This window comes from Struthio camelus, chromosome 9 (genome assembly GCF_040807025.1).
Source record: "Struthio camelus isolate bStrCam1 chromosome 9, bStrCam1.hap1, whole genome shotgun sequence".
NCBI lineage: Eukaryota > Metazoa > Chordata > Aves > Struthioniformes > Struthionidae > Struthio > Struthio camelus.
The window spans coordinates 22,012,103-22,038,742 of record NC_090950.1 but is presented as its reverse complement, the minus strand read 5'-3'; the positions used below and the strand labels follow the sequence as shown (position 1 = coordinate 22,038,742).

Below are 26,640 nucleotides of genomic sequence, written 5' to 3'. Positions count from 1 at the left end.
TAATATAGAGGAAACAAATAAGAAATGGACAAGCTCTCCAGTAGATCTAAGATTTTATCTTCACCTCCTTCTCTTATCCTCTCCATAATATAAGCAGTCAGGAAGAATAAGATTGTATATATCACAGCTTAATTAGTCGCAAAATTATTACTGGTTTCTTCAGCATAATAAATTAACTAAGCAAGGTTAGTTTTGATGGCCTCCAATATCAGAACACAGTAACGGTATCCAACTACACACCACTGATTCAGCTTAAAGCTGTGCTTCCAACGACCACACATGTTCCTGTAAGGAAAAACATCAGTGAAGTTGCCAGCGTGTCTATGCACACCAGCCACTGGTAACAGCAGCATTTGACAGCAAACACTATGCATCTTTTTGCACAAAACAGTACCACCACAACTGCTGTTTTCTTCAGTGCAGCGTAGTAGAAAACGTTATGAAAAGAGAGGAGGTCTTGAAGAAGCTAAATGAACGTCAGAAGCAAGGAGCTGAATCACATCACCCTGACAGGAGTACTATTTTGTTTCAACTTTTACTTACTCAGCTAACAGATGAGTATTGAACTAACGCTAGATCTTCTCACCAATCCAAGCAGTGCGCTGTTCTCCAGAAAGCCTGGAGAGCAGAACTACCCAGAGCAGGTACCGTCATCATCACTATCTTCTGGAATCAACCCAGTGAAAAAGGGACTAGATCTGATGTCCTGAAACACCACTGAATAATCCTTTGTGCACGTTACATCTCCCTATGGAGACCATTAAATTAGTCACAGGACAGCTCAGTGCCCAGTGAGAGGGCAGAGATCATAATCTGGCCCTGTTTGTGTCTCTACTCCATGCCAAGACGACATCCAGGTCTGTAGCAATGTTGCTTATACATTCACTGAACAAGCCATTTCTCAGCTTCCATCAGAAACCAGAGCATTTTCACATATCCTATTATAGCTGAGTAAGTTTTGCTCTACTTAACATCAGCTTTTTGTAGTGGAAAATCTCCAGGAAACAAGCTGTTTAATGATATTTTATCTGACTTGCACTCATTTCAAACTAAAGTCTTCCACCTGCCTAGAAAAGACATCTGTTTCAGAGGCTGACTGCTTCCCCTCCGACCCCTTGCACAGCTCAAGGCTGCCACTTTTACCATCACCTCTAATTTTACAAACCAATAATCTCCTTGGGCATCTAGAGCAAAAAGTATACCGTTAAATCTTTGCTATGAGCGCTGCTAACCCCTGTTACTAGCTGCACCACTCATCAAGAAGGACATAAATAGTGAGTAGAACTGCAGTGCAGGAACTGTCCTATTGCCAGTGCTTTCCAATTACAAACAGTGCTAAGAACAGAGCTTCCCCTCCACAGCAGGACATAAACACCTACCAGAGTACCTCCCATCTTCCTACCTTACCAATCAAAGGAAAGATGTTACATTTCTCAATGGGCAACCAAAGTTACAGTTTAGTCTTCAGGAACTCCGATATCTTTAGGTGGGTGGCAGCCCTTTGAAGGGCATGGGGCCAGTTTAGGTCACAAGCTGGAACATCAAGATATGAACTCTAGCTAAGGCTTTGTTGCACTCTTTGAGCTGTTTGCCTGCCGGACTAAAGTTCATTAACTCTGCCCTGCAGGGGAAGTGAGTGAGCATTAACTCTTCCCTGACAGCGCTCTGGATCCTCACTGTCCCTCAATTTGATGCTCTCCAGGCCTTTTAGCAATCAGGAGTGACGCTCACGCTCCTCATGGGAGGAATGGTTGATACACCAGATGGTCATGCTGCCGTTTGGAGGGGCCTCAACAGGCTGGAGAAATGGGCCAACAGGAATCTCATGCAGTTCAAAGCCAAATGCAAAGTACTACACCCAGGGAGAAATAACCCTATGCACCAGTACAGGCTGGGGGCCTACTGGCTGGAAAGCAGCTTTGTAGAAAAGGCCCTGGGGGTTCTGGCGAACAACAAGGTGAATGTGAGCCAGCAATGCGTTCTCACAGCAAAGTCAGCCAACAGCATCCTGAGCTACATTAGAAAGAGCGTCACCAGCAGGTCAAGGGACATGATCCTTCGCCTCTACTCAGCACTGGTGAGACACATCTGGAGTGCTGGGTCCAGCTCGGGGCTCCCCAGTATAAGAGAGACATGGACATACTGGAGCGAGTCCAGTGAAGAAGTCCATGAAGATGATTAAGGGAACAGAACATCAGACGTACAGGGAGAGGCTCAGAGGGCTGAGACTGTTCAGCCTGGAGACGGCTCACGGGGGATATTACCAATGTGTATTTATACACACTGATGAGAGGGTGTAAAGAAAATAGAGAGACACTCTCCTCAGTGGTATCCAGTGACAGGACAAGAGGCAATGGGCACAAACTGAAATACAGGAAATTCCATTTAAACCTAAGAAAAAACTTCCTTAGTGTAAGGGCGATCAAACACTGGAAAGTCACTTGGAGAGTAGTGGAGTGTCCATGCTTGGAGATATTCAAAACTCAACTGAACCTGCTCTAGTTGAGCCTGCTTTCAGCAGACGGGTTGGATTAGACGATCTGCAGAGGCCCCTTCCATCCTCAATCATTCTGTGATTCTCAGGAGTTCAGAGTTGCTCGGTTAAAGTCAGTTTCTGCTCTTCAGACAATATCCATCTTGCAGATATTTCAATTTCTTGCCACAGCACCCTTTCTCTGCTCAGTATTTTTAGCTCATTGTTTTGTTTTTTGCCAGCTGAGAAACTGCAGTTTGTAATTTTACCTTCAGCTTCATATTTCTTCTTAAAAGTGAATACAATGTCCTGTTTATAATAATAAAATCACTAGTTGGCAGGATGACATCAAATGGAAAAAGAGAAAGCAACTGGAAAATTTAGAGCAAGCAATTTTGACTGCCAAGTTTCACATTTGTAATAGTCCAGCGGAGGTCAACAGGCTCACTTATTATTAGGCAAATGGTAAAGAAATAGATATCCTCAAGTTCTTCCATGTTAGACTACATAAACCATCTCTACTTGAACAGGCTGTAGCACTATCCAAAAGAGTGATGTTATACATTTTCCACAGCAACACCAACAATGGGAGACATGCAAAAGGCAGAACTGCTTTGCAAAGAACGGCCTTTTTTCTCTCTCCAATATTTAGGTTTTTGTTTCCCACTATGATCGGACTTTCCTGGCTTTAGTTTCTTGTCCCAGTTAAGCAGTAAAGGAAACAAAAAGATATGAATGAAATTAGAAACATTTGGAACGAGTCTTAGAAATAGCTTTTGGGTTTCTTAGATTCCTGGTTACACCTCTTCAAATGGCTTCCTCCTCCAATCCCCCTCTGCTGCACCCACCTCTGAAATTTGCATTTCCTCCTTTGCCCTGACCCTCTTCTATTCACTAGCCATGTTTTGTCCCACACCACTGAAACACTAAGTACAAAGCAAAGCAAACAAGGAAATGAAAATTACATGTTGAAACACTGGAAAAGACCGGAAAATGGCTGAAACTATGTACCCATCAAAATTTGTTTCTCTCACACTAATGCTGTAACGCTTCTCCAGAAACAGCATAGCAAACACTTCTCTCCTCCTATCTTCTCGTTGTAATGAAGAAACACCAATTCCAGTCAACTTGAAAAATAAAATGAGAATTCTGGTCCTATTTGTATTTCGTATTTAAAGTGAAGGAAGAGAAGTTTCCTCAACCACACTATTCTAATACTTCATGAAACTTCACGCTCTCTGTAAAACACAACTTCAGGTTTGCAATGCAGCCACTTAATAGTTGTCTAGTGCTTTTCATTAGAAGTCTTCAGTGCTCTTTACAAAAAGTGAAGCTTGGAGGGCCCATGAAATACTTGTCTAACTTCGCAAACCGATAAAACCATATAGGTAAAGCAGATGTCCAAAGTAAAACGGTGCACCAGTGGCAGGGCAGAGAGTTAAATCAGCTAAAAGATTTCAAAGCCATCCATAAGGTTTGGATCTTTTCTGCCTTAAGTAATATTAAAATATTATGTAAACGTTCTTTGTGAGCCATTACTGAAGAAATAAAAGATCTCTTGGAAGCAATTCTGCAGAGGCTATGTAGGTGAGATCACAGTTGCTATCCAAACAGACTATGCATGGCAAGAACACCCTTCCTGTAAAACTGAAACACTTGCAGGAAGATCAAGGAACATATTTACAAGATGGCATGAACAAAATCGCATTCCCTCATCTTCCCCAGACTCAGCAGACCGGTGAAACACATTGCCTCATTTTCATCTAAAACCACATCCACAAATCCCTCCATTAGAGAGGCTCACTCAGTGCTCTAGACACTGACTTACAAAAAGAACTGATCATGCTAAGGAAATTGTTCCGCAGAACACAAAAGTTACCTTTTGAGGAGGAAAGGGTCATTTCACACAGTGAAAAGAAACAAAGAAAGGTTATCACAGGAGAAGGAAACACCAGAAAAACTAACGCTTTGCTCAGGTCTCGGTTCCAAATCCCAAAGGCTTGCTACTAATTCATGACCCAACAGAACTCACAGCTCTGTGTCACAGACCTAGAGAGATTTTACTGTAGACAACAGTATTTTAAGCCAAAATTCGAATTTATGTTTACTCTAGTCAGGTAAGTAACATGTAAACTGGATTAGGATGAGCTGTTTTGAAGTGTTAACACGGCTGTTTCAGGAGGAAACACAAGCCTTTATTTCACTGTCACTTATTTTGTTCTGTACACTACAGTAATCTGAAGATTTGTACAGGTACAAAGTGCAATAAAGATGGGCACCTGCAGATGCAGGTGCTACTGAATGCTATGTGAGCTCCCCTGGAAAATGAGGCACAACTCCTCTGTACACCCAGAGCAGATATCCAAGTTCAGGCATCTCCCTCCGGATGCCACTCTGTACCAGTGCACATCAGCTATTTGTACCACACTGACAGACCACAATGTACTGACTGCCAACAACATGAAAGCTAACATTTAATACAAAGGTGAAGTCAAGTCACCTTGTGACTGTACAGTCATCAGAAATAATCTCAAGGCCTGACGGGTGAAACCAGAAGACAAGGCAACCAGGTCTCCAAGTGCAGCGATGACTCATGCTACTTTTACTAACAAACTCATCTTTTTCTGGGTAGACAAACCTCTCACCATGAGGAAATGAACAAGAAGAATCACTTGTAATTTACTTCTCATAGCCAAACAAAGTAGTCTCATGTTATCTTCATATGTGTTTAGACCACAAACTAGTTAGTCATCAGTGTGGCCCTTGACATTAAAAGGATTAGTAAATTAAGCTCAAATAATTGTCTTGAAAACTTTGACGGTTAAATGTTTATATTTGAGAGGATCAAAAGGAAATCTACTTTGTAGTGCGCACTTTGGTCAGGAAGGGGCAGAGAGGGATTTAAATGACTTAACTGCAAAACTGTTATCACCTTGATAAGTCCCAGTGTAATAATTCAGCAATAAAAGGAAGAAATACACTTGGAATTTGTTTCCAGAAAGGATTGTATAACTGGAGACAAGTCAAGCTCTTTATTTGCTTGAAAGAACTTGCTCAGAAGAAACAGAGAATGCTACTGAAACGTAGTCAAGAACATAAAAATAAGCACTTTCCAGTGACTTCTGAACTGGAACTTTATAATGAATTCTGCATCTTCCACCCCCACCCCCCAAGCTTCTGCAAGCCTACAGTCTGGATCTGGTATCCGAGTGTTACCACTACTCAGTCAGCAGTGCAACGCTCCCCTGAATTATTCCATTGTACGGCAATCAAAGTCCAATTAAGTTGAAGCAGCAAGAAGGTTGCAAGCTGCAGTGCAGAATTAGGTCCAAAGGTAACCAGCTGGAGTCCAGATATAGATACACATGGCTGCAGTTTATCCACTTATTCACTCAATTTGTTAGTGTCCATGTCAATAACACAGATAAACTAAGAGGGAGAGGGCTTGCCACGTACATGCAAGTGCTTGTACCAGTGCAAACAGCGGAAACCTGACTTGAGGAATCAAGCTGTTTTACCTCAGCAACATGCATCATTACACCGAACTGTTGAATCTGTCCCCCAAAACACAATGAGAGCTGCCAGCTGAGACAGGATGCTCTAACATAAGCAAGTGTGGGAGTGGAACACACCGTATCGTCTTAATAACGCATTTATTGTTTCGCTTTTTGCAACTTCCTTCCGTCATTGCTAAGCTAGGTTTTAAACAAACTGCTCTTCTTTTGTCCTTAAATCTTGTCTAGTGAAAAGATGACTCTCTAATCTGACATTTTGAAGCATAGTAAGTCCATTACTTTTGGGCAGACTGGCAATGTCAGAGCGTCTATCACCCAACAGATTGTGTAGGTCCTGAAAGCTCGTGAGAGGATCACTAAACTGCAGGGAGGGGTAACTTGAGGTAGATAGACAGCACAAAGTTGCCAGGTTGCAGGGAACAAAGACTATGTTTGCCAAATGCTAACCTAATTGAGAACTGTCATAAGCACCACATGATACCAATTCTTCTGAAAAGTAAAAAATGTTGAGACTGGACAGGCAAACACAGGCCAGGCTCTACCTGTGCTTCAGTTTCAAAGTCACAAAGTCCAGAATCATTTGATCTGCCAGGCATTCAGAAAATCTCTATAAAACTATCACTAAAATATGTAATACATTCCAGGCAAAAACATAAAGCTTTCAGATCAGGTGCCAAGCATCAAATTTTCAGTTTTCAACAGTCCTTTTGAAAGAAAGCCTCTATGCCTCAAAAAAATACTTCTCCAAATAACTGCTCTTTTAGGTTTGTAGGTACTTTGAAAAGCTGTTTCTTTCCAAGCTAGCACAGGTAACATGTAGTAAGTCAATACCTTTTCAAAGTGTAATGAAAGCAAACAACAAAACAAAAAACCCTGCACCAACTCAAGAAGTAAGAGATCGGGCTTTTCACTGTTACCTTAAATCTCTTCTGTTGGCCAGCTCTCCCAGTGAGATAACCCAGGGCAGGCTCTGGGGAAGACATTCCAGGACTTCGGGGGAAAAGTCAGAGAAATCCACACCGTATTCTGTCAGGATCCCTTCTGTTTCCGGCTCAATCTCCCCTGCCTGCCCAAGAGTTTTGGCCATCTGCCTGCAGAAAGAAAGAAAGGGATGATTTTTTTTTTTTTTAGTGTATAATTAGAACTCCTGTCCCCTTCAGAGAGGCTGCTGAGTTTGCGACTGAGCCCTCAAACATATTCTTTCACCCATTCACTTCTCCCTAAGTTTTGGCAGAGGACTTGGCAGGAATTCAGACTATACCATGACTTCTGTCTGCTGAAGATGTAAAACACTGGGTGATTTCGTGTATCACATTTTAAAAGGATGTTTTTTGTTATTAGGTTTCTGTAGAGGTAGAAGAGCGTTGAATTTTAGAAACAAAATAGCAACCATAGGGATGCCCAACAGGAGCAAGAAAAGAACAGTTCTCCACACACTTTTACAAATGGCTGGTTCCCAAACTCTTTCATATAGTGACCCCATGCTACAAAAAAAAAGTTGCAAATCCCCTTCCTCTCCTCACCATTTAAAAAGGTGACTCCTCACTATCCGACCTTTGAACAGAGAACAGATTCCCACCATATCCCAGATAGCTCTGTAGAAGACAGCTCCCAGGGAGCTCATCACACTGCTCTCCAACTCAGAGAGCATGCCTCTCCACCGGGGCAAACCAAGGCCCTATTGTAGACAGAGGTGTGGAGAACCCTAATGACCTTTCTTACAGGAATGGCACGCACAAACAAGCACATGGATTGTCCTTGCAACCATTTTCTAGGCTCTTTCCAGGACCTGAATGCTCCCAGCAGTCTGTCCCTCCTCTCCTAAAAAGCAACCTCTGGACCACCATCCAGCTGGAGGGGAGCCACTATCTAGAAGCAAGAGGCAAAGAGGGGAAACATTGTCCCCCACACGCTAATAATCTTTGATGAAGTATTTTGCACATGTGTGGATGAGGCTGCTGCTCTATTATGCCTAGAGAAAGCTTCCATCTGTTCCAGTGCAAACCCCAGCAAGCATTTGTCTGAAAGCTTTGGTGTCAGATAAGTGCTCAGTTCTGGACATAGTGCACAAATGGGAACTCCAAAGAAGTGGGACACTTGTTCCCTTCCTACCTGGCTACAAATAGAAGATCAGAACCTGTGCTCCAGGATAGCTCTCCTTGTCCCCTTTCTGATCCCCAGACTGCTCTGCAGTGCACAGAGGCTTTATATGTATGTGTATATATATATACACACACACACACATATATATACTGCCATTAGGATGAATGGCACATTACATGCAATAGAGAACATTCCTGGCCCAAGGAAATTACAGCTGAAATTTAGGCAAATCCATCAAAATATGACACAAAAGAGAAGGGTAATAACACAGTGCAAATACAGCCACTCTAATAAGTGTTTTTCCGCTGCATAAAATACACAATCATTATATTGATCCTTCTGCTTTAATTCTAATGAGTGAAAACAGGCACTAATTACTTTCGTAAATTGGGGCCAAAATAGCGTACTTGTCATTTGGACAAGCAAGATGCTCTCAGTGCTTCAAATGTGCCATAAAGCCACAGAACAAACCCCATCCACGCAGTGCAAGCAAGCCCATCTTCTTTATGGGAGTAAGGCTATCTCTCTTCACAACGGGAAGGGCTGTGTAATAAACCTGTCACATTGGGTAATATGCTGAAAAGGATTGTGCACTTTGTGGCGCAGTAAATTGTAGAGTTCACATTGCCTGGCTTTAAAATAAAAATGAAAACAAGGATAAAAGATATTTCCCTCCATTGTTTCAATTTTATGTACAAACTGTATGGCAGAAATACGTGTACATTTGGCATCTAGGCTTAATTCTCTGCTGCTGCAGCTTGGTCCCAGCCTGATCCTTATTTTAATGTAAATAAACGAGACAGCGGTTTTATCTCCCCCTCTCTCAGCAGTAGCAATAAACCAGAGAAACCACCATTTCATTCCCAATGTTCAGTGCAGAGCTGGTAGACTTCGCGAGGATGAGTCTTTGGGTCTTCAGGCCCTCCAGTAGGTAGCTCTTTCACAAGAGTCGCTCTTGAGCTTGGGGCCTGTGCTTGAACCTTACGCCTCAGCTAAACTCTAAGGCAAAGGAAAAGGTATCTTGACTCAAACGACTTCCACAGCCAGCAGGATGAACTGGGGGGAGGGGGAGAGGAAAAGAGGGAACATGTTGCCCTACCAAAAAATAAAAAAGGCATGGCAAGGGTTGACTTGTCAGGTGCCCCTTCTCTGGGAAGGGCAGGGCAGGGCAGGGCAGCCCACCGAGAAGGTGGCTGGAAGCCTGCATTACAAGGCATGGACAGCACCTTTCAATGCCAGAATGTTTTCCAGTTCAGTTTTGAAACCCGTGTTTTCTTGATCCATTTACTGAAATTAGATTACGAGCCATAAGGGGTTTACCCAGAGGTCTGATATAGGACTAACATTTTAATAGTAATTAACATTTGATTTACAGTGTTCCAGGGAACATTTCCCAAGTACCTTGAAATAAAAAAAGTGTACAACGGACTTTAATTGGGGCCATGTTACAGTCACATAGACATGACGACTTGCATCAGAGCAAAATCTGACAGGACAGCATGTGATCAAAGGTAATGCATATAGGATCATAGATGGCCCTGGAGTAACAGCCAGGCTGTAAAATCGCTCATGGGCTTCTGCGGCCACCAAGGGCAGCAAGAATAGTTCAAGAGGCTTACAAACAACAGCAGGCACACGGCCCAGCGGCAGCCTGACATTCGCTCCCAGGGAGGCAGCATGTCTGGGACACCTTAGGCTTGCGTATATATATTTTTTTAATGTTAAAAGGTTAAAAAATTATAACGGTTAGATGTAAACACTTTTCTGTGACGCTGATAAAAGTATTAGAGCGTCCTGGAGAGATCGCTTAATACCCTTGTACTGACGTCAGACACAGCAGCAGTATCCAGCCTCGGAAAGCACTGGAAGGGAACGTGCTGCAGTTGGGATTTTGGGAAGCATGCAGCAAAGGGTAAGAATGCTCAAAGGATATTTCTCCAAAGCAGGGGCAGCTGCAAGCCAACTAACTGCCCTGCGAGCTGCAGACTCACCAGGGCTTGGGTTCCCATGAGCGTGTGCCTGGGGCAGAGCCACGCTCATGCTCCATCTTCCCCTTCGCGGTGATGCCCAGCGGATCTCTCTTCCCTATGCAGCCACTCATTTCCACAAGCACACACTTGAGCCTTCTCCGCTCCCCACACTCAGCTGAAACTGGCCAACGTGTTCAAAGGTTATGTGATAAGAACTGTCCGAAAAGACAAAGCACAATTATATAAGGCTCGTTTCCCTTGGAAAGTTGAGCAGGCTCGCAAATGGGAGTGAATAACTTCCATGGGAATTTAACAACCTTATTCAATCTCTCCCTAGAAGAGACCTGCTCAGTGTGATCCTACATGGAGGGTTTCCTCTCAGCAGCAGGGGAACATCCTACACATCCATAAGCCACCACTCCTGCGGGGAGGTCATGCAGCAGTGGGAGAGGGGAGAGCAAGCGAGGCCACCCAGCTGCTCCCACCGCACTGGGCCTGGAGCTGCCCAGGGTTCGAGCAGCCAGCAGCGCAGAACCAAGCGGGAACACCAGAGTCGCCAGCCTGGAAGCGTCCAAAGGCCTTGGTGGAAGACGGCTGCGGGGCTGAGCGTCACACAGACGCTGAGCTCCCGAGAGCTCAGTTCAGTTTAATTGTACTGCCGAGCTGCCTCCCACCAACTGCCAGGCTACACACTGTCAGAGCATGGGAGCAGCATCACGCTCCTCATAGAAATGGAGTTATCCCATGCTTCAGACCAGCACAACGATTAGCAGTGCCAAGGGAACACACATTTGCAAGCAGGTCTTTTTCCAATAGAGCTATATTGGCCAGAGATCAGACCTCTCCTCACATCTTACAATGAACTACCCAAGGTTATCTAGTCATCTCCCCTCAAACCAAATATATTTTGAGCTAATATATGCATATGTGTGTGTACATATATATAAATATATGCGCGTATGTGTGTACGCATGTGTATATATACACACACACACACAGAGATATAGATTCATAAAAAATAGATACATAAAAAGCTCAGGGATGAAAGGAATTCAAACCACTTGGATGGCTTTGGAAAGAGCAATAAGTGAAAGAACAGACTGCAAAGTTTCATTTTATTGCAAATCCCATGGCAAATCTTGTCACCTTGACAGACCAATATCAAAGGCCTGAGCTAGAATAGCCTCACAAGCCCCATGTATCAGCGTGTTTAAGAGTTACACAGAGGGAATCAGTGATTTTACATTTTTACTTCCAATTTTTTTTTTTTTTAATAGTCTCATCTATCAAACTGTGCGAGCAAGAAGAGAGTCTACCACAACCACTTCCAAATGCACAGAGAGGTTTGGAGCAATACCCCAAAACTAAAAAGAAAGGTCTCCATAAAATAATCTGTACTTGGCATTTATCTGAAAAAGGACAACATTTTGGAGCTATTTTGCTTTATCTGCTACCCAGGCTGGGTACAGTTAAGCGACATTTCACTGCCGCAGTAAAATCATTTCTTGTGCAACCATTTAAGGAAGGAGTGCAGCAGCAACACAACACAGCCATGGCATCACTAGCTGGACACGGAGCCATTAGTTCCTCCCTGCTCCTTCCTACCTACCAGTCTGAGCCCAACCAAAGCCGCAGGTGAGCGCACGCAGTCAGGGGTGACAGGGTGGCCTTCAGAGGGGACAGTGTCTCCTTGGTGACCACCAGGTGGCAATCATGGGTCACAGGAATGCACCCCTGCCCCAAAGGGACTTCCAGGGTCTGCCAGGTTCCTCAGTGCAGGTGACCATGCTGGGTGGGCAGTACCAGCGCAGAGCAGCCCGCTGGTCACCATGAAGACCAAAAGCATGCTGTGAACTGTGCTGGAAAACACAGCATTGAACCTCCCAAGAGAAAAGGAAAAATGAGGAAGGTGTGAGAGATCAGCTGCAGGATGGAAAGTACCTGAAAACGTCCAAGGCATCCAGGAGAAATGGCTTGCAAGCTACTGAAGAAGTTTTCCTTGTGGTAATTCCAGACTTCAGATGGTGTAGACCTATGTGCTCTTTAGTCCAGACATTTTCAGACCCAAGGTAGTGCAGCCAAAGGGATATCATGAAGTCTGTGGGCAGAGCTAAGGGGTGCACAGTCCCAGCATGCAACATCCCTAGAGCCACAAGTGACTCATACTCCCGACTCCTCTAGTGTGGGCAGTGGGGGAAAGGAGCATCTGAGCACAAGCAGCATGGCACTGACACAAGGGGCAGCACCGACAAGAAGGAAAACTTGCTTGATTGCCAGATTGAGGACTGGCTGTGATATTAACGGCCCATTCTATCAAATGGGCCGTTAATATTCTTCTTCACTGAAGTGGCTGTGCCACTAAATGTGCTTTGGAGAAGAAACACCCAGGAGGGTGTGGTGACAGCCCTCTAGGCAACATAACCAAGGCTAGGGCATCCCATTCCTCACCTAGCCACCTGGCCAAAAAAGTTCAGAAAAGCAAGCATACAGTGAACTGCTGATCAGCACCTCATCCCTCCTTCAGGTGGCCCATGATTAGCAGCATGGCCAGCTGATAAACAAACAATATCTTTTGGGACCTTCAAGAGGTTTCATTGTGTTTCAGTGTTTAAACAAGCATGTATTTATAGCTAAAAACAAAATGGGCCACCAAGGTTTTATGCTCCCATCTCCATAAGGCTCTTACTGAAGTGCAACTGAATCCGAGAGGAAACAACTATGCATGAAGACAATCGTGGAAGTTTTCTTTCCTGACAACACCCTTTACATCTTGGAAATTACTGAAGCAGCCAGATGAGAATACCCAATGCTGTCAGAAGCAGATCAGAGAAACACCCATTAGCCAATGAAACAAGACATTAGCCAGTTCTCCTAATTTCCCCAACCTGTGCTGAAAAGGGGGGCTGTTCATGACAAGAAGCCAAGCAGTACAATCACCCTCCAGTCTTTTCTCTGTTGGAGTCCGAGGAAGACAAAGAAAATCTCTGCCAGTAAGAAACTTAGTCATAGTGAAATTCACAGCACAGCCAGCCCCTAGTTAAGTGGGGCTCAAAGGGAGGCCACTTCAGTTCATGCACTGCAGTTTAGCTAGGAAATACTGAGTGACTTCGCTGCTCATGTGGTTCTCAAGAAGTACACATGGAACTTGCTATTACTGGGCACACGAAGCAGCTGCAACCGATAAACTTAAAAACTCAAGGGAAACAGGGGCTTTAGTTTTGTTTACTTTTAGAGCTGACAGATCTGTGCCAATACACTTGCTTTAAAAAAAGTTTCATATGATTTTAAGTTTTACCAGGAGTTTTGAGTTGAGATGACTCAGTAAAAATTTCTGCTATCTGACACTGTGCATCATCTGTGCTATCCCATCCGAACAGCTTTGCAAAGGGAAGAGAAAGGTGGCTTTATGCCCAACTCCCATTATCACTCCCAGTACAGCATATACTCCAGATTATATCCAGATCAGATCCAGATCTCCTCACCTTCAAGATTTGACCACAGCATTGCTCAGAATTATCTACTCTGGGTCACTGAATAAACCAGGGCTACTCAGTTTTTCCCATGTCCACTATTATTTATTGAGGCCCACTCGACAGGAAGTAGCGTGACTGCTCCAGCTGGGTGCATGGTGCACTGCAGCTTTTCCCAAAAGAGCACAAAAATACTGAGAAATACAGGGTCTTCCCCCTGGAGAGGCAAAATGACCTTGCTGTCTGGATCAGCCCAGCATTAGCCATTTGAGTAGACTTGTCTTAAAATCTCTTCCGTCAGGGAAGTGCCTCCGATATGAGCTCTGAACAGCATGAAGGGCCTTACATTCCCTCCTAAAAAGCACAGTGTGCAACATCCTTTGTTTCAGGAGCAATAGAATCTTTTCTTGATTTCTAGCATTATTCAAAGTGAAGCAAATTTAAATACCACAAAATTTGTGACTTTCTACTTTGTATCAGTAAGGGCTTAAAAAGACAAAGAGTGGCCTCACAGCCACTGACCTTCCTCTGACAGAAGTGAAGTAACTACATGCTTTGTACTCTTTTTGCACAAAGGGAGGAAAGACTAAGATGCTGCCCAGCACCCTAGGGTGTCTGTGCTGGTCAGGCCAAGTGCCTGTGCTTCTTCCCTCTAGACTACAAACTCGTCTGAGCATAGACCCTACACTCGTTTATGCTGTGATGTGCCAGCACGCTGAAGGAAGCATCAGAAGCAGCTAACTTCATGTAGCCATGAGATTTAATTAGCAAGGAGATACTTAGTCTCATCACAGCTACTTCACCAGCTAAAAGAGGGATGCAAGACACCTGTCATGTTAACAGATTCCTGTCTCTACTGTATGTATTTAAGTAAAACTAAGAACTCTGACTAGAAATCTTATTTATCTCTACCTCCAATGGCAGCCACATACCCTGTTGCAAAGTTGCTGTCTTCTTTCCAGTCCACTATGCGACAAATGAAGAGCGTATTTGAATAGTCCTCAGGTCTGGTCACAAAGTCTGAAGGGCAATCAGCCAAGGACACGTAGGCCCTAGGCACTCTGTGGTCCATAGGTGAGAACATGGCACACTTCTTGAAGAGTTCGCTGTTCTTGTCTGCCAGAAGCTTGATGAAGCCTGTAGCTGCTCGGGAATGCTTCTTCTCCAAAATATAGACCACCTGGAAGAGACAAAGGTTTCTACAGCTAATACAGAAAATAAGTTTATCTGAAGGTAACAGAATAGGGATACATAGGGACTCAGCAGAATACCTGAAAAGTTCACAAAAAGCCTGTATCGTGTTTTCCATGTGTGCGCGTGCACATTTTTTAATTGAATACCTATTTACAATGTATTTTTTTTGCCATCTTGCTCACAGCGATAGAAGAGCTAAGTGCCTTCCAAATCCTAGTTCTCTACAGCAGTTTTCTTGATTACAGAACAAAACCAGACAAGAAGCAGATGCTTCCAAACGCAGAGAATTAGCCACAACATACAAGCAACTCCTGTAAAATTTTTCATTTGCATCCTCAGCCTGGGATTTCAACATTCAGTGCAGAACAGGCCAGTTCAAAAACGGTGCTCCTGGCGGATCCAATGCTAACCACAGGAAAGGATGTGCTGTGGGGAATTTGGCAGCTCTCTCTTCTCTGTACTTTCTGAAGTTAGGGGTTATTTTACCTTTGTACAAGACGGCTTTGAAAAGAATAATAAATTACAGTATCATTAAGTAATTGTTCCAGAGAGGTGTTCATCCAGGCTATATTTTTGTAGACCATAATAAATCACTGAATAACAGAAATATAGCTAATTTCCTAAACTTATACAGAAGAATCCTTCCAGGAGGCTTCAGGAGTGGCACTTCTGTGCGATTCCGAGTGCTGGAACTGCCACGCTGGACGAGACCAGAGGGCAGTCCAGTGCAAAAGAGGGACCAGAACCAGAGGCTGCAGAAGAAAGCGCAAGATGTGGGAAAGACTTGACCCAGTCTGACTCAGTGGTCTTTTTCTGGTTTCTTAACATTCAGAGATTGACTTAGATCTTGAACCAACATCCCTAACAATCTTTCCAAAGGCCGCAAGAATTAATTCTGACAACTCTGGAAATCCTGACGCTCTTATTAGTATCCAATCTTTTTCTGAATCTTGCTAAGTAATTTTGCCCAGCACACAAATGGAATTTAAACTAGGATAATTGGTAAAAATAACAAGACACTTGAATTGTACCAGATCACCTGATTATTCTCCTCGCAACAGGGAACGAGAGTCAAAGACCAACAGGCGGACGATGACAGGGAGGCCACGGCTGGTCTGCTTCAGCTTTTTGGAGCATAACACACTAACATCCTTCTGATGCACATGCACATACATGCCTGCTTGTCATCCTACACGGACTCACCTTAGCTGTCCTTTGAAGAAACTTATCCGGAAGGAGCCTGGGATCATTCACCTTAGGCACATCATCTTGCTTTGTTCTGTGCATAACACCAATCTCGACAGCCTTCCCTGTATCAAACAGGAAAGATAAACACAAGTTACTGTAGTACATTTCCATCACCAATTGACATTGGTCCTTCGCTGTAAATTACAATACATGGTGCGTGTACTATTCCTAACTGAAAAGAGAGAAATCTCTTAAGTGTTGGGATAGCTAAGCATTAAACAACATTTATTATTTCTCCAGACTACAATGGAGAGCAAATATATGTTCACTTACTGTGCACATCAGCTGAAAAACAACAAAAATCAAAATAATCCCAAACTTGACAAGTACCACTGTATCAGCCATAACAAACAAAATGGTGGAAAACACATTCTTATTTATTAAATACTAAGAACTGCATGAATTTCCTGGCATTTCTTAGTTGGAGTCATTATATTAGTAGTCCCTTACAGACATACATTCATTTAATATTTAATTTCCTTTAAAAATGTTATGCAAAGTTATAAAATTTATGTTTATCTTAGAAACTGAAACCGCATCTACTAAGTTGACCCTCTTTGGCTCCGAAGACCAGGATTATTAAAAAGCCTTATGAAAGTAATCGCTACGTATGACAAACAGCCACGTTCCCTCCCCCGGAAATTCCTTCATCAGATACCAAGAATATTTAAACCAATTGCCAACTAAATTCTAGCTTGCAATTTTCAAATATGCAAGTATCTGAGTCTGAAAGCATCTGTTATAGGTAGCTGGCACAACGTCTGCTTTTTAGTATTTACAAACAGCCAAAGTGATCTTTGCCACGAGGGAGAACGCTGGGACCAAGCCCTCGTGAGCTAAATTAATGCCGAGAGCCCGTGGTTACCGGTCGAAAAGCATTCTTAGGATGGAAACATCCATGCGCTCTTTGCTGGAGGACTTGTGGAGGATGCCTGCCTTTTTCCACATGTATGGAAATCACATCCATCTGAGGTACATGCGCTAAAATCAGGCCCTGAGCGTTCAAAAGAAATTTGCTGTCTTAAAAAGAGACCGGGATGCTGACTGCCAGTTTCAAGGGACGTAGCTGTCACTGCTTCTCTTAGAAGATACGAGATAAAGTAACACTGTATTGACGACTGTGTTCCAGGAGGCCAACAGTGCTCACACGCATGCCAGAAAGCCTCAGGGAGAACAGCAGTGACACCTAGCCCCAGGGTGACACCCATCTGTCCCGCAGGGCACCTCTGCAGAAGCTGCTAGTGACATGACGGATGAAGGGCGAGCAGGCTCCATGCGGGGAGCGCCGCAGCTGCCAGGGGCACGGAGCAGCCGCGGGGAGCCAGGGCCCCCGAGCGCAGGCGGGAGCTCACGCGGGCCTGGGAGGGCGGCTCTTCTGTCGGCAGCTAGCCCGAGGGTTACGGCAGTGCACTGCCATCACGAGGGCACGTTCACAGATGGTCGCGCTGTCGCTGGACTGGCTTGCCTTCAGGCAACGTTACACCAGCAGTCGTTTGACAATGATGGCTATCGTTCTAATGACAAACTCCGGTTTTCATATGCTGCTAATTATCCCCAGCTTTGCCTTTTGATATGAAGCTCTTCAAATTTGGGCTCTCCACAGAGATGATCTTTTTCAGAAGAACCTAAGCAACTCCATTTAGATTTATCATATCTTTACTGACTTCCTAGCAAGGCCATGAAGAGAGCAGACAGATATAGACATGCAGCAGTTTAAAAATAAATCTTCTGTTTTCCCTTAAAAGAGAAAGGGGATTGTGGCTGGTCTTAATGCCTTTTTTTTTTTTTTTTTTTTTAATTTCTCCATGTGAAGTGAACTCAACTTGGAATAACAGAGGTTACTAAGGGATAAAACCTCCATTGCATTTCATGGTGACAAACAAGTTTGAAAAAAGTGCTTGGATAATTAAAAGCAGCTTGAAATATGGGGATACCTAAGTTGCACACCTCATTTGTTTACGTCCTGTAAGATCTCTGTCAGCTAGAGGACACATCAGGAAATAAGTTAGTCGAAAATAAAAGCAAGGAGTTGCCTTTGTTTTCTTAAAAATGTTCAAGCCATCAGTTAATAGTCATGGGCTTACAGTGTGCCAACCATAAAGACAGCTAGGACAAAGAACGGGACAATCTGAAACAAAGCAGCATTGGCAGGCACAGAGGGCGGTGAGGATTTGGTAGTCTTCCAAAGACCATGTGTTCAGGCACACCTGACCCAAGCCCAGGGGGTTATGGAATGAACTCTCTCCCACTGGACAGCACATACTGGTTGGAAGAGAAACCAGATCTAAACGTACTTGGAAAGCAAGGTTTGCATTCACTGCTTTCACAGCGCAGCGGAATGACAGCACTGACTCAAGGCACAACAGACGAGAACGGGAAAGGGAAAAGCAGTAGGAGCTGTGCTCTAGGAATATGCCCTTATTAACGCTGACTTCTTTCCACTTTCCTTTCCAATTCCTATTTCTCCAAAAAGTCTCTTGCACTTTTTCACTGAAGCAGCCTTCTCTGTCAAAAAAGGAACCAGCAGCTGTGTCCTCGGAAGATATCACACACACATATGTGAAAGCACAGCATCCCCGACTTGCAATCAGGAATACAGCATATAGGTCACCAGCATGGCCTTTGCCTGGGACGAACAATAGGCAGGACTGGATCATTTGGCTCCACTCTGCGAAGACTGAGCCCTTGTGAACCTACTACAAGTACCAGAAAACATCCAAACTCTCACTATGGCACACAATAGAACCTGCCTTTTTTATTCCACAGTCAAAATCACCCAGGGGCCTTTTGCTGGCTGGAAAGGACCTTCTTCCTTACAGGTCTCTCCAATTTCAGTATCCCTCCCGAGAAATCCTTGCTTTATTGGAGATGCCAGCAGATAGAGGTTAGGATCCACAACTAAACCGTCAAGAGAACAAATGAAGAAAGACCATCCCAGCCACGTACTCATTCATGCCCAGCTTTCTTAATCTATCTTTAGTATAACTGCATACGTTTAGTAAGGAGCAATGCTCCTGAAACAAGGGGTAGGGAAGAAAGCACTTGAGGAATTCTGTACTCTTGGGCTAACAGATGTGGACTTTCCTATTATAACTTGTAGCTGCTCCTTTTGAGCTAGTGCTTATTGGCACTAGGGCTGCATCTAATGATTACACACCAGCGATGAGGGCTCCCTAATGACAAATCTCTGCGTTTAGAAGGGAGAACTACAACCCAGATTCAAAGTCCACCTGGCTCAGTTGTGAAATCACTCGTCAGAGGCCTTGGACTTGCCTGAAGTATCAAGACAGTGATAAACTGTCACAGAGAGTCCGATACCCAAGTCCCAATAAATACGGTTGTGACAGACCCTCTCTTTCATCGCATGTTTCCCTTTTCTCCCCTGAAGCTGGAATTTGGTGTGTGGGCGGACAGAGAGATATCAGGGCCCCACTGGAAAATGATGTTTTAGAAGATCTGACCTGGGAGAGGTAAACATCTCCCAGGTCAGGGTATATCCACTGAGGTAATCGAAAAGGAGAGTTAACTGGTGAGACAAGCAGCATTTTGGGCAGAGGAGGTGGGAAAAAACTCTTTGCTTTATGTTCCAAACTAAAAATGAATTATTCTGATTCCTTTACTGTAGCGGTTATCCAATGACCATTCAATATTTCCACCCTGAGTAAAGACATGTTTTTTGAAAAAGATTTACTATGTTAGCTTGGGCAATGCTTCATAAGCTTATCTTACAGAGAAAACACTTCAGCAACTAGGATCCAGTGAAACTATATTATAAACTTAGTTTTTTCCTTTCAGTGATTATCTGACAAACCAAAATTGTAATAGTTTTACTTAAAAAATTAGGCACTAAATAAGAAAGCCTCTCAAATTAGCTATGTTATTAGCAACAAAGTAGATCCAAGACATTGTGGAATTTGCCTCCCTCTGTAAGAGATCAGTTTAGGCAGTTTAATGTACAGTTAGATTTACTTGACAGCCATTCTTAGGTCAAACTTTTTTTTTTTTTTTTTTAAAAAGCCCCCAAAATCTCCTTTTACAATTAGATTACCATGACATTAAAAGGTGGCCAAAGCAGACCAAAAGTCATCAGACTAGAATTCTGATTAATTGTGACAGATCCAAAATTATTTTCACTAGATTTGCATTGGTCACTGTGGAAATTTGCAATTCTGTCCAAAAAGAATACAATTAAAGATACAATATCCACTTGCAAACGAAAATATATCACAGTTTCAGATCTCAAAAACAACTGACTGGAAAAAAAAAGTCCCTCCCTGGACAGAAAGAAACAAGTTTAGAAGAAAAAGTTCAATGTTTGCTACTTCAGCTAAAAAACAACAAAAAACACAAACTTTTAAAGTAGTTATTTTACTCCACATGGGCCTATTTAAGAATCCCATCAGAAGGCACTGCTGATATCAAACTTAAAAAAACATAATACTACACTTTAGGTTGGTGGTCAGATTCCAGAACATCTGTAAACCTTTCAGTAGCAAAGTTTACTGCTTACTAATGAAGTAACAGCACTTAGGTTTTCTGGTGTCTTTCATTAGGCAGTTTTCAGCATATTGTGTTTCAGTATCAAACATATAAACAAAGTGAGGTAAACAACTTAATTATATATTTCCACTCAAGGATGGTATGTCACACTCAAAAAATATGTTTTTGGAAGTTTGGTCTATATCAAGACAAGAAGCATTTGGAAATGAAATTTTGCTTAAACCAAAAAACAGTATATAGAAATATATGGATAGATTTGCCCCAAATTACACTATACTGCTGCAATCTTCCTTTTCAAGGATAACGTGAAGGAAACGTGTTGCTGTTTAGAAGTTAATACAATAACCTGTCACCAGTATTTTTTGGCACAGAACAGCTTTTTCCTTTAGAATACAAAATTGCTGAGAGTAAGCAATGGTTCACATTCATATCTGGTTCTTAAAAAAAATTTTGAGAATCAAAACAAATGACCCTGGATTTTTAGAAAAAAGAAAATATGTCCCTGGTATTTCAGTAACTACAAAGGTAGGAGATCTGAGCTTCTCCTGATCTTGGCAGATTTCTCCTGCATGGAGTCTGCACGACGCAGGTGAAAGTGGGCTCACTCAGCAGATGAAGAGCCTCGTCTTCCTCCCCAATCACCCACTACCACAAAACCTACAGGAACTCCCCCTCTTGAAGACTGTTTCTCCCCTCTGCAAAATTTGACTGAAAATGACAACACGTTTAAAATTTGCAAGTGAGAAGGACAGCCAACACAATTACGCAAGCCATATTTCTGTAGGGAACGAGGCTGAAAATCCACCACATAGTATATGACAGCACACCCTCTGCAAGCCTTACCTTTGCTGGTCAAGGCTAGAAGCATGCTCAACAGCGTTAGCAGCTCAGCAGGAACGGGACACACGCAATGGCATTCAACCTGAAATTCTGTCACTGTCATGATGGTGAAAGGGCCATTTCACCTGGCACCAGATACTATAATTGGGCAAATACCATGCAAGAAGCAGCATTTTATGAGAACTTACATCTACACACACATAGCCTCCCACCGTTGATGGTGAGAATGTAGGTAGTTCACTGCGATCAGATTACTATGCCAGCAGCTTTGGGATTTAACAAGTGATAAATGCAGCTCGTCCAAAATCAGTCAAACAGCTCCCATGTGCCATGCAAGATAGCTCTGTGCATATAAAAGCAAAGCAGCTCCAAACCATGCAGAACTCCTGCATTGTCTCATCATAGAACTGTGTGCTTAAAGAACAGGAGTAACTCCGAGAGATGTCATCTTTGAATATTCATTTAAACAGACTCACCCTGCCACAGCTGTTCATGTCTGAACACCTGCATTTACACATCTGCATGCCCAATGGCATACCAAACATGAGGAGCAGGAGGTTCCCGTGATAAGCAAGATTTCCAAAGACGCACAAATGGGTGGAGACCCTCAGAGAGGAACAGGAAGGGCATAATAACAGAGCTCTAAAGGAAAGAGACAAACATCTGCAATAACACAGATCAAAGGTAAAGTGAAAAGGTGAGTACAGCTGGCTTCCTTACACACAACTCAGCCAAGCATATAATTATTTACTTATGTTTAGCCACCTCCATTAGGCACTAGGGAGAAGATGGCAGAATGATGAGACAGAAGCGTCAGTCTTCCTCAGACTCCTCCAAGCCTGATTCACAACAAAGAATCAAGATCATTTTGGAAAGCTGCCATCTACCCCAACAGATCAAATGGATCTGTCTCAGTAGCCATAACCCAAAATTACTACAGTCACAGCACTGGTATTTAAGGCTTCCTGACCCCCAATGTCTCTGAGAAGCTGCCAGTCAACAGGGTGGGGGGAGGGGGGGGTTGGAAGCTCTATTGCAGCAGAATTAAATCACTTTAATAACAACAATAACAATAATTATAAGGTAGTGTTGCAGTCTCCGTAAATACAGTTTTATTAAATTAAGGACAAGTAAAATTAAAATATTACAAATACATTTCCATTGAATATTTTGCCTATTTAAATGTTCTTCCTTCCTGTATGTGCATTTGTTCCTGAAGTGTGTGTGTCCAAATTTACCATTACATGGAAAATGTTAGTTGAATGAATCTTGATCTGATTCATCCTGGAAATCTTGCTGCTAACAATGATCATACTCTAATATGTTTATCTTTACACCCACCATTCATTCTCAGTATCATGCCCTCTCACTTACGTGACCTAAGCTTGTAACTTAAGGGAGAAACATAGGTGAATTCAGAAACATATGGTAAAGTGCTGAACTTAATCTAATTCCTGTTACCTAATTGCATGAGTAATTCCTTTTTCTTTTTTTCTTTTGCCCCCCTCCTTTTTTTTTTTTTTTTTTTTTTGCCTTGCTTGAGAAGTCATTTGGGGGTCAAGATAACTTACCAGGGAAGAACAGCATAAGAAGCTGTCACAACATTAACTTCCATTGCAGGCTTCAGCTATGCAACAAAAGAATAACTGAAGCTTATTCAGCCTGTAGCATTTAATCAATGCTACAGTAAAGCCTCATTTCTTCAACACTAGTAGAACTAGTTAAGAACTAGTTCTTAAGTTGTTGTGATGTTTGGCTTTTTTTTTTTTTTTTTTTTTTTTTTAAAAAAAAAGAACTCTATACCCTCATTTAAGATAATTTATAGTAACCACCAAAAGAGCTAACACCAGAGACTTGCAAACATGAACTTAGAATAAACTAATGCAGAGCTGTCTCAAGCAGTTGAAACAGCTCCAGCTTCTCTGCTGGTTTTCCAGGCTTCAGCAGAGTGAAACCGATCTGATTTTTGACAGTTCCACCTCAAGGATTTCTATTAAAAGCCGTGTAACTGAGAAGATTTCCTGGTGAGCTTTCACTCTGCTGCGGCCTAGAAATGTTAAGAGCTATGCAGTGGAGACAATCCATCTCCAGAAAGCTGGAGGCTAGGAAAAAAAGAGAGAAGACTCCTTAATAGCACTCAGTAAACGGGAGTCTCTGAAGAGGAGGGAGAAGAACATTTATTCCTTCCAACAGCCACTGAGGTTGGTGGGCTCCAAGATTGTCACAGGTTTCATGGCAGCTAAACTAAAAGAAAGGGGAACCTCAGCAGAGTGGGGGAACAGCACATTACACAGAATCATTGTCATCTTCCTTTCCCTACCAACAGATTTGGCCAAGGAGGAAAAAAATAATAGCATCTGTCTAAACTCTGCCTATGCCCATAGAAGACATTAACTGTAGAAGGGCTCCTGGTGCAAAGGGAAGCATCCAAAGACACAAAAAACAGCTAGGCACCTACTCCCACTTTACCAAAAAAAAAAAAAAAAAAAAAGAGTGAGAGAGAGCAAGCAAGAGAGAGCACAAAACAGAGCACAGATGCATGAGCAAAAAAAAAAAGACATATTCTAAATTATAAATACATTTCCCCCCTGCCCTTGCTGAAGGATCCAAAAAGCACAGACCCCACTCCTGCATTATTACATGGCCCTATTGCACAGGTACCAAATACCACAGACTGCCATTACCACTGTTACCACTGCTGAGCCAAGCAACCCCAAGACATTCAGTAATGGCCTCCAGCCAACAGCAATTTGGTCACCAAGTGATTTTAGTTTATAATTTCTGACTTACTAAGGTTACTAGAGACTGTGACAGTTAAAAAGAGACTGACCAGAGGCTACCTGGCCAATGCTGAACAGGAAGGCAGATAGGACCAAGTCCTGCAGCAGCTCCAACCCAGATTGTGTTGACTTTACCTAGTAACTTAGAGTTAATTGACTTCATCTTCCCTCACACAATTGGTTGAGTTTCTTCTCAGTTTACTCTGCCTGCAAACAAGCTATTTCTATTCAAGCTTTGTTACTTTAAGGCAGTGAGCAAGCCTCAGACATTTACACAGACTGACTTGCAGAAGCGTAGGTGCAAGCAAGTGGAAATCCTGAACAAACATAGCTATCTGTTTGCTGCCAGGGCAGCTAGTCCACCAACTTGATTACTTCTCTGAGCCACTCCGTGGGAAGCAGGATACTCTGTGCATCTGATAAAGCAAGATCTCTTATGAGAAGAGTTGAAAAAAGCAGAGCAAACTAGTTTGACAGGGATAGCTTTTGGCACAGTGACACCATTTTTACAAACTTTTATTTGAGTATCCTTTAGCAAAGAAAGGCTAACACACTTTTATGAGCACAGCTGCCATTCTCAAGAGTACAAGTAGCTGCTACTGTTTGATTGCTGATTTTTTTTAACAGAATAATCTGATTCCAATATTTAACAAGAGGCAGCTCACATTTGTATGAAACTCATGTGACAAGTCTACGGAGGGATACAGCACCATAAAGTATTTTGTACAGAACATCTTGCACTTTTCCTGGTTGGAAGGATACAGAAAAGTTTCTATTTTTTATTATATATTGAAATATAGCATAATGAAAATCCTTTACGGCAGTGACAAGTCATAGACTTGTCCCTCGATAAGATAAAACTAGTTGCCTCTCTTCCAATAGCGAATGTGAATGAGGATTAAGGAAAGAAATCACGCATCTGGCAAAGGTTATGTCCAGTAGTAGAAGGCTTTTTTGGAAAGCAGTGACAGAGTAAGCTGAGGTCTCAAACTCAAGCACAGAGGACTTGCACGCAAAAAAAGAAACGCCAAGAAGGACTGTGTATAGAGAAAAGATTGCTTCCAGTATTAAGACTACTGCCAGGATACTATGCTTGGTTCTCAGCCTGCATTTCAAGAGGGCATAGGAACTCTAGAGAGGCTTCAAAGGACACTAATAAGGGAGCTGAGAAACTTTCTTCAGATTTGACACTCAGGGTGCTCATTCTTACTTTCTTTGTTAAGAGAAAACAAAGAGAAGGTTTGGTCAGTGTGCAGAGATAGTTACACCTTGGAAATAACAGCTGAAAACGCAAGAGGAAAAGGATCGCGAACCATGCTAAGATCGACCTACATCCAATGACCAGAAGTTAACATTAGGAAAATCTAACTTTAAAAAAGGTAATATTGCTCCTCTACATGGAACTGTTTGCCAGAGAAGAAAAGGGCTCATCACTTCCTAGATCAGAGACTTTTCTCACTAAATTGGGTTAAAGATTATCTTCAGAAGAGTTCAGAAAAGCAGAGCAAACCAGTTTGGCAAGGACAGCTTTTGGCATAGTGACATCAGTTATGAGCTTTTATTTAAACATCCTTGAGCAAAGCAAGACCAAGGCACTTTTATGAGCATGAGAACTTTCATAAATTACATGACTGAGAATTAGGCTGAATGTACTAGTCTTCACAGTTTTGTGGATTTGCCTCATGTTTATCCCATGTCTTCTGGGGTCTTAGGAAGAAATGGACAGGAAGCACAGGCCTCAGGCCCTCAATAACTGCAGCACTTCATTAAGACAGATGGCACATCTGAGTCTCAGTCTGCAGCACCAAGCCTAAGATTTCCCAACAGTTTGCTTTAAGCTCCCAAGAAACATAAGCACCTCAAGATACAAGGACTTCAGGGAAATTTAGCCCACCTAAACCTGGACCATAATAATCAGTGTACACAAAGTTTCATGCTTAAGAGCTTCTGACAGCAGGGGCCAACCTGGAATTCTTTCCCCTGGCATGCAACAAGGGATGGAGAGAGGGGACCTGGGGCTCTGAAGAGGAACAGAGCCACAACAAGGGAAGGAGCACAGGCCAGGGTAGAAAAGATATCAAAACAGCCTGCATTCCCAGCGTGACCCAGAGTGCTCTTACCCTAATGACACGTCTACTTTTATTTTTCATCGTCCAGTCTGACCATCAGTAGCAGAACAAATGAGACAAAGATGTTGTGTAATTCCAGTGCTCCACTAGAAAGGACAAAAGTCATCTTGCAACTGAAGCAGAGCAATCTGCAGGACGTGTATACACACACAAAGATTTGAACACCATTTAGTAATGCCTAGAGCTAATTGGCTCTGTGTTTTTCCTCTAGTTCTTTTCCCCTAGAGGAATTAAAATTTATTTTTTATTCTATTGGGGTAGCTGTTGATATTTTTCACCCAAGGAATCTGTGGTTTTGGATTTTGTTTGGAAGCAGCTTTTATATATACACGCATATATATATATATATATATATATACACACACACACACACAAAAATAGACAGAGAGCACGTGTGGGTGAGAGCACAAGGGATTGT

The 26,640-nt window shown here is 42.8% G+C and overlaps 1 protein-coding gene across 5 annotated transcripts in view; it reads right to left on the bottom strand.

Moving 5' to 3' along the window:
• Window positions 1-26,640, bottom strand: part of DIS3L2 (DIS3 like 3'-5' exoribonuclease 2) — a 200,361-nt gene that overhangs the window by 108,423 nt on the left and 65,298 nt on the right. For all 5 annotated transcript variants that reach the window (XM_068953694.1, XM_068953695.1, XM_068953696.1 and 2 more), the window contains 3 exons: window positions 15,929-16,035; window positions 14,464-14,711; window positions 6,906-7,079 (listed from right to left, as the gene is read on the bottom strand). In XM_068953694.1, coding sequence (XP_068809795.1) covers window positions 6,906-7,079; window positions 14,464-14,711; window positions 15,929-16,035 — 529 coding nt within the window. The remainder of the gene's footprint in view (window positions 1-6,905; window positions 7,080-14,463; window positions 14,712-15,928; window positions 16,036-26,640) is intronic.